The 8,672-nt window shown below is 41.7% G+C and overlaps 1 protein-coding gene across 1 annotated transcript in view; it reads right to left on the bottom strand.

The window, feature by feature from the left end:
* Positions 1-5,580: 5,580 nt before the first annotated feature.
* Positions 5,581-8,672, bottom strand: part of SLC7A10 (solute carrier family 7 member 10) — a 76,634-nt gene continuing 73,542 nt past the window's right edge. Inside the window, exons 10-11 of the mRNA XM_060254372.1 lie at positions 8,200-8,377; positions 5,581-5,952 (exon numbers count right to left, since the gene is read on the bottom strand). Coding sequence (XP_060110355.1) covers positions 5,825-5,952; positions 8,200-8,377 — 306 coding nt within the window. The 3' untranslated portion in view covers positions 5,581-5,824. The remainder of the gene's footprint in view (positions 5,953-8,199; positions 8,378-8,672) is intronic.

Below are 8,672 nucleotides of genomic sequence, written 5' to 3'. Positions count from 1 at the left end.
AACAGTGAAGCCCGACAAATATAAAATTGTCTTCCTGTTGTCAACTCAGAACCAGTTGGTAATTGAAACTTGCAAAGTTTTTATATTTAGCATCTAGACGGTCCTTAATGTATTTGCAAATTGCCATTTGATGGATGGATTGGTTCCTTGTCATGTTTGATATGCCTCTAAAGGTTATTGTATTGTACCTCAAACTGGGCGTCGCCCTTCAAGGTCAGAAGGGCCACCTGCTGGCTAGAGAGAGCCCCTGTCATCGCAGAGGTACAACAAGGAATTGGGATGATTTTCCCTGCTGCCCACAAAAGCTACTGCAGATGAGGACTGCTCGTGTTTGTTTCCCCGTTACCACTAGGGGATCCGGTAACAGTGCTGTGTCTTAGATAATACAGACCCACCAGTCAAAAGGACTCTTCTCTCTGCCCTTGTTTGGGCAGAAAGAGGCAGCCAGAGAAAGGGTTTGGTTAGGTTTCTGTGATGGCTGGGAACTTCCTTCCACCTGAGAAAAGAAATGGGATGAAGGTGAGAGTTCTGGTCAGTGTTACCTCCAAGCAGCAGAGTCTTGTGAGCAAAAATTCTACTTTGTGAGCTACTGGCATTAAAGTTGTGAGCTACTACATAAATTAGTGTGCTCTGGGGTCATCCTTCCTGAGCTAAGACAAAAATGTGTGAGCTGGAGGCTAAAAATCTGTGTGCTAGCTCACGCTAACTCAACTTAGAGGGAACACTGGTCCTGGTGGACATTTAGGGGTGTGGGGGGGGAGTGGAATAGTTGAGATAAAGGAGGGAGCTAGATGGAGGAGGTGAAAGAGAGGATGAGTGGAGATGTGATCAAGAAGAAGCAATCAACTTTCCTTTCCTTTGCTTCCCCTCTTTCCTTTGGTTTCATGCACTTCCCATTTTGTATAATATTCTTCTAATTAGGCATGAGAGAAACCCTCTCACCGTGTGAAAACATGACTGCATGTATCCACCCACAGAAACTGCTGAAGCCTTAATTTCCAACCTCATGCCTAAGGCTTAAGGTATATTATAGTACCTGCTCAGCTAAAATCCATAGAGTATGATCCATTCAGAGTTAAGCACTTTTAATTTCTGCCCAGCTCAACAGAAGGACAATTTAATTCTTCCATCACAGCAGCGGCCTTTAAAAGTATTTAATATTTTTGTCTGAAACAAAGGTCCTGTATCTTAAGTTTGTAAAAACACAACGCAGCCCTGTGCAAACTGGCTCTGTGAAATGATGTATTGTCAAAAATTGCAAATCAGTTCACTGAAATTGTGCAAACTTTTGTATGCTGTTCATTTATTTTTTCATTCTTGCATTTCAAAACACTCTTTGGTACAAAAACTACCATAATTGTATGCTTGTAATTGCTGCAAGTTATGGTTTTGCTATGCAAAACAGGTATAGAGGCTGGTCTTGCTGCTGCTCAAATGGAATTGTCTTTACATTATAGCTATACAGTAAAGCCGCCAAATGCTTGCGGATGGTGCAGAGTATCCACCTTCTTGTGACTGTCTTGTGCGGCTGCTGTGTCTTTGGTGATTGCATTACAGTGAGTGGGAGTCCCTTCGATTTGGAAAGATGCAGAAGCCTGCATCTTTCCAAATCCTTCTCGCACAGGCGGTACCTGTAAGAATCTTGTGTCTGCTGGATGCCAGAGGCTTGGAAAAGAGCGGGCCACATTCAATAACTTGTCCTCACCTTGTCAGCAATATCCATGCATGTTACAACATACCCAGATGGAAAAAGCAGGTCAGAATATACGGATCCCCCTTGGCTCTGCATGCTTAAAAGGGAATCATTCTACACGTAGATCCCTCACTATCGTTGCTTTGGGATTATGGTTATGGCACAGCCTGTTTCTTCTGTTGTGTTCATCCCATACAGAATCCCAAATTGGGGGGGTGAGACATATCCTGTGCCAGTGTCCAGTCTGTATTTATGCAAAGGTAAGCGGCATTAAGATGGGTTCAGTTAGAGTAAAATAGTCTGTTGTGGTAATACAGCCAATACTGGTAACAGTTTGCATATGATTGGAGGTGGGGGGTGGAAGGGAAGGAAGGTCTGGTGCAGATGGAACAGTGGTTCCCTGCAAACTATCAGGAAATCAGCCTTGGGATATACAGACCTTCCTGGTCTGGATTTGTGTGGTATGTGGACCAGTGCAAACCAGCTTCTTGTGGAACTGTGGTATAATTCCACCTAGGATTGAAGATGAAGAGATTGGATTTATACTTCGCTCCTCACTCAGGAGTCCCAGAGTGGCTTACAATCTCTCTTCTCTTCCCCTCCCCACAACAGACACCCCGTGAGCAATGCTCCCTCTAGGCTGCAGAGTCATGTGAGCAAAAATTCTACTTTGTGAGCTACTGTCATTAAAGTTGTGAGCTCCTGCATACATTAGTGTGCTCTGGAGTCATCCTTCCTGAACTAAGACAAAAATGTGTGAGCTGGGGGGCTAAAAATTGGTCAGCTAGCTCATGCTAACTCAGCTTAGAAGGAACACTGCCTGTGAGGTAGGTGGGACTGAGAGAACTCTTTCAATAATTGCGCTTGAGAGAACAGCTCTCCTGAGAACTTATGGATGCATGTGGAGAAGTAGGGATTGCAGTGTATACGAGCAGGGAACAGTTTAAAGTAGAGATTTTTTAATGCTCATCCTCTGTCCTCAGCCATCATTTTTCCAATGGGATTTGAGGACCATAACTAAAACAGCTATGGACAGACATGGGAGATGCTAAAATTCTCCTCCTCTTTCACTGCTTTAAATTGTCCTGTTTTGTACCGTCCGTATTCTAATGGGTTGTGCCACCATCTCATGAAGCTACAGCCCAAAGTAGGCTTGGATTTAGAAATAATGGTTTGTAGGAAAACAGCAGTTGCCCCCCCCATGCCATAATCTAGGTTCTAACTTCCCTTGTTGTTTTCTCCATAGTAATGAATGTTATACTCTAGAGTACTTTTTGCAAGAATTTTCACATCGTGGTTTTTAGAACACAGTACATTTTGATAGCATAATGAAGTGTTTCTTTTGATCTAACTAGTTGTAACACATGGTGTTCAATTAAGGCCAGATATGGATTTTCAAAATATTTCTGAAAGATGAAGTTTGCCTTAGATCAGCGTGTTCTATGTTGATAAACTGTGGCATAGAATAGAAATGAGCAGGAGAGAGATTGTGGCCCACAAATGGATTGTACACCAGTTTCTGGTGAACCACCCAATGCCTGCTAGTTATTAGGACTCCTGCCAAAATATATATATATATATATATATATATATATATATATATATATATATATATATCTTGGACTTTTAGTCTGATCCAGCAAAGCAGATTGTATGCTCAAGATCAGATAACACAGGCTAGCGACATCTTGACTGTTAAGACTTCCTGAGTGTTCACTTTTTGCTTTGAAAATGTAAAACATGTTGATGGATCACGATAGGAGTTCTAGTTTTTAAAAAAAAATCCTCCCAAACCGTGCAAAACTGAAGATCCAGATACAGTACAGAATTCATACATTCAATTCTATATTCTGATGTGTAAATACCCTGAAAAAATCAATTCAACAGCATTCACAGTTACAGCACTTAAATATATTTTTCGCAACATCTACAAACTTCAGAGGGGTTTAGTCAGCTTGTAGCAGGCCTCTCACATATGTACAGTACGTATGCATTAACAGCAAGCTTTTCAAGTTGGGCTCAAGGCAAAGTTTGAGGTTATTTAACAGTGAGTGGGCAATTCCTCCTTTTCATAATGTCAAATTAAGTCTTAACGAAAGTACCATTTTGGTTGTGCTTTGAACACTCACCATACAGTACTCGCTATCCATTGCCACACTCAGAACTGAACACGTGCAATTCAAGACCACAGAGTCAGGGCTGTGGTCAGAGTCCACAGTGGGAGCACCATGGTATGGGTTTTCTGTTGCATGACCTTGTGCCAAAAGTCTCAGGTAGACTACCTACCTCCCCATAAATCATCAAAATGGGTCCTGGGAGAGTTGTGGTAGCTAATCCCATCTTGAGGCTTCTTGGTGCTGATTCAGACATTGCATGTTCTTTGCTTAATAACCGCAATATCAAGGAGTCACTTGCCCGATATATGAATACTGCAAATGAACCATTGAAGATTTAATGTCGTTCATTAAAATCAGGGCTTTTTTTGTAGCAGGAACTCCCTTGCATATTAGGCAACACACCCCTGATGTAGCCAGTCCTCCAAGAGCTTGCAGTAGGCCCTGTACTAAGAGCCCTGTAAGCTCTTGAAGGATTGGCTACATCAGGGAGGTATGGCCTAAAATGTAAAGGAGTTCCTGCTACAAAAAAAGCCCTGATTAAATTGTCAAAAACATCTCCTCAGTAGTTTCTGTCAGAGCTTTTTTTGAGCAGGAACACCATTCCGGCTGGCTTGGTGTCAGGGTGTGTGGCCTAAAATGCAAATGAGTTCATGCTGGGCTTTTTTTGTAGAAACAATGGTGAGATCAGGGATGTGTGGCTTAATATGCAAACGAGTTCTACAAAAAAAAGCCCTGGTTTCTGTTCACTGCTCCAGCTGCCAATAAACCAAGCCCAAGTGATGAACATGCCAAGTGTGGACCAAATTTTCAGTTTGGGAGCATTGTAAACAAAACCCAATTTATGCTTTACCCATCAACCTACCCACAAGTGGATGTTTATGCCAGTATATGAGCCCAGGCCCTGACAGTATTCCAGGAAAAGGATATCCATGGTAGGTTATTTGGGTATGTGCTTCCTACAAAATGCTATTTTTAGCACTTAGTTAACCACAAGGATTCACAATGGCCATGAATAAGGGACATGACTTGTTATCCCCATCTGGCAATTTGTCAGTTGAGTTGTCAGTTGAATTATGGGATGGAGAACACACATACTGTACAAAGCTGTACAGTCCACCTTAAGGCTTAATAATGATTATGCTAACCCCCTTAACACTCTTGGCACAAGCCAAAGCTTTGGAGTACGGGGCTTTCTTTCTGCACCTATAAAAACAAAGGTGTGTATATGCATATGTACACCTGCACATAAAAAAGAAACTTAAGGGATGCTCATGTGCATTAGATTTGCTGTACTGGAGCTACCGCATAGGCCAGCTCTTGAGCACGTGTGGAACATGATTGAAAGTAAGGTTCTTAATGCACTTGTGTGTTTGGAACACAGCTCAGTGGTAGAGCATGTGCTTGTATGCAGAAGGTCCAGGCTTCAAGCCCCAGCATCTCCAGTTTACATGTTCTCAGGTAGTTAAGTGTTAGGAAGGACCATTCTCATCCGGAGACCATCCAGGTCAGAGTAGATGGTACTGAGCTAGGCAGACCAACAGCCTGACATGGTATAAGGCACTTCATGTATTTGTCCTAGTTGCAATTAGATGAGTCTCATAACTTTACCTATTCCTTTAAAACATGCTGTATTTTTTTTGGTAGGGTTGGAAGGTAACCGTGTTTTGAAACTTCCCAGATTGACAATCTTTACAGCATAGCTTTAAAACTACTGAGTGGAAGCGGTTGCTCCCCTAAATCTCCATACCTAGTCTGCACATAATCAGAAAGGAGCGACCATCTCATTTTATTTCATTTTACTGTTTTTTTTTTCGTGTTTTTTTTCTTTTTAGGAAAAAGAGCTAAGGGCTATTAGCTGTCCACTAGAGGTGCTGAAATGGTGTATTTCATTGCATGAGTCTTACTATTGGATCGCTAAAAACACATTTTCAGGATTTTTCTTCCTCTTTTTCCCAAAAATATTACCATTGTGTAAACAAAACATAGATCTACTTCTTTTATGTAAAATATATCATTATTTCTTCAAGCTCTTTTCACTTCCAGAGAGGGGTGAGTGAGTGAAAGGTATATCATCCTCATCTGGAGGCCCCCCCTGAGGGTAGACGACAAAGCACAACTTCTGGCCCCAATATGTCAACGATTCTGCAAAAAGCAAACCAATCAGAGTGTTAGTCTAACTGGTGACAGACTGGCCATATTAGATAGCTTTTTACCACAGCAACAAAGTTTATGCACCGTTTGCTTACAGTGTTTAAAAACCCTTACTTTTCAAAAGTGGCAATAATAAAAAAGTAATATTAAAAAGTAAAGATTAGAACTATAAAAACAGAAACTAAAATGTATGAGAAAGGTTGGAAATGGCTGAGCCCATAAAAAGGAACACTCCAGTTTAAAAGTTACCCTATTCATATATTATCTTAATTAGCTGAAAATTTTTGGAGTGAAGAGAATAAGAAATTGGATTTATATCCCACCCTATGCTCTGAATCCCAGTCTTCTTTACCTACCCCCCTCTACAGACACCCTGTGATGTAGGTGGGGCTGAGAGAGTTCTTACAGCAGCTGCCCTTTCAAGGACAACTGCTACCAGAGTGATGGCTGACCCAAGGGAATTCCAGTAGCTGCAAACAGAGGAGTGGGGAATCAAACCCAGTTTTCTCAAATAAGAGTCTGCACACTTAACCGCTACACCAAACTGGCTTTCTGCATTAAATCTATGAGTCTCAGGCCATTTCAGAAGAGACCACTCTTGATTCTCACTCTCATATTTTTAAGAGGACTTTTCTATGTAGATAATAGGGTAACACTGTAAGTTACTTCCATAAATTATTAGGGATTATGTGATCTATACTATTGTGTATAGTTTGCTGTAGCCTACTATTTAATCATGCATCATTCAATGTATCATTTTAATAATTTGCTTCATTTCTGTTTTTTTTTAAATTTCTGGTTGGTTGCACAACCCAAATCCTATTTCTTTGTGTACTGAATGACCGTTCATTTTGATTTAATTGAGTCTAATCCATCTTGAGTCCCAGTGAGAAAATCAGACACTATACGTAAGGTAAGGAATACTTCTTGCATGTAGAAAGAATACTTGTATTCTGCAGAATGATTCTGTTTTGCAGATTTAACAGATTAATGGATAAAAGCATCATTAATGGATTCTGATCTCTTTAATGCAGGAACTAGCCCTATTTGTTTGGTCACACAGAGCCAGCTGAACTCAACAGGTAAACTTCAATCGGCCACCCCAGGACATGTTAGAAATACAATATACCTTTAAGAAGAAGAAGACTGCAGATCTTCTCTGAATCAGAGACTTTTCTCTGAATCAGAGACTCAGAGTGGCTTACAATCTCCTATATCTTTTCCCCCCACAATAGACACCCTATGAGATGGGTGGGGCTGAGAGGGCTCTCACAGCAGCTGCCCTTTCAAGGACAACTCCTGCGATAGCTATGGCTGACACAAGGCCATTCCAGCAGGTACAAGTGGAGGAGTGGGGAATCAAACCCGGTTCTCCCAGATAAGAGTCCGCACACTTAACCACTACACTTCACTGGCTTAAGTGGTACTGCAACTAGATAAGTGGAGCCTCGAGTCAGATTATGCTTTCACTTTCATTTTAAATGTAGTCCGATGAAATGTGAAGATCCACATTTGTTTCAATTACTGACATTGCAGTCTTTAAAAAGAGAACTGCTAGACTTTGCAGGGGTGTCGAACTCATTTGTTACGAGGGACGGATCTGACATAAATGAGGCCTTGCTGGGCTGGGCCATGTGTGTCATAAAATGTAATGCCAGGAAGCAGAGAGATAAACTTTATAAAGGACACAGACAAACACAAATATATATTTTTTAAACTTAAAACGTGATTAAAACACTTGTTGATCTTCTTTGTATCTCTCCTGTGCAACCCAGGCTCTCTCAAGGCACAGCACAGCTACTGAGCCAAGCCTCTCTTCCTTCTATTGGCTGAGGCTCCTCCCCTGCCTGGTCCCCTGGGAAAGGAAGGAAAGAGCCAGAGTTTCCTCTGGAGTAAGCTATCCCTCCCCCCCTTCTTCCCCAAGGGAGGAGCCTCAGTCAATGCAGAAAATGGAGGCTTTGCTCTGTAGCTTCTGTGTGATTGAACAAGCCTGGCAAAACAAGCTGTGATGCAGAAGGAAGCGAGAGAGAGAGAGAAGGAAGCAGATGACAGACAGTTACTCAGGGGCCTGATAAGAGCCCTCTGGGGGCCTGATTCAGCCCCCCGGGCTGCATATTTCACACCCCTGTGCTAACCTTAGAATGGCTTAACTGTCTAGGATTGGACTGTAAATATAGTTTCTGCCTTTTTCATATTAAAGGGGCTTTCTTCTCACAACAGATTGTTGTGGCTTCTTACCTGTTATCCTATATACACACTTTGGTTTGTTTTTCCAGTACACTCCAAGAAAAAACACTGGCACTCCAGTTAATATGATAATCAGTCCGATTCCGCAGACAACTGGCTCAGAATAAAAACTGAAGATCAAGAGAAAGGCCCAAAATATCAGGTAAGTGATTGGAACCACGAGATTTACCTAAGAGGAAAGAAAATATCGGAGGTGTACAGAAGCCTGTCATTTCTATCCTAATTTCGCTCCCATATAAATCAAAGCTGCGGTAACACTGAAAAGGCCAGATCACAAGTTGTCTTAGTCCACTTAGCTCATCAATAGAGCAATCCTCAGTGGGTCTACTCAGGTCTGTTCAATGGGGCTTAGGACTGCATTGTAAAAGGAACTGTTACATCTTGATCCCCTTAGCACCATAAGAATTAAAGCAGTGGTGAGGTTGACTAGACGACCAGATCAGAAGACACTTGTAGCTTCATCA

This window comes from Heteronotia binoei, chromosome 14 (genome assembly GCF_032191835.1).
Source record: "Heteronotia binoei isolate CCM8104 ecotype False Entrance Well chromosome 14, APGP_CSIRO_Hbin_v1, whole genome shotgun sequence".
In the NCBI taxonomy this organism is placed as follows: Eukaryota; Metazoa; Chordata; class Lepidosauria; order Squamata; family Gekkonidae; genus Heteronotia; species Heteronotia binoei.
The sequence above is the reverse complement of the archived record's forward strand: the minus strand, read 5'-3'. Positions and strand labels throughout refer to the sequence as shown.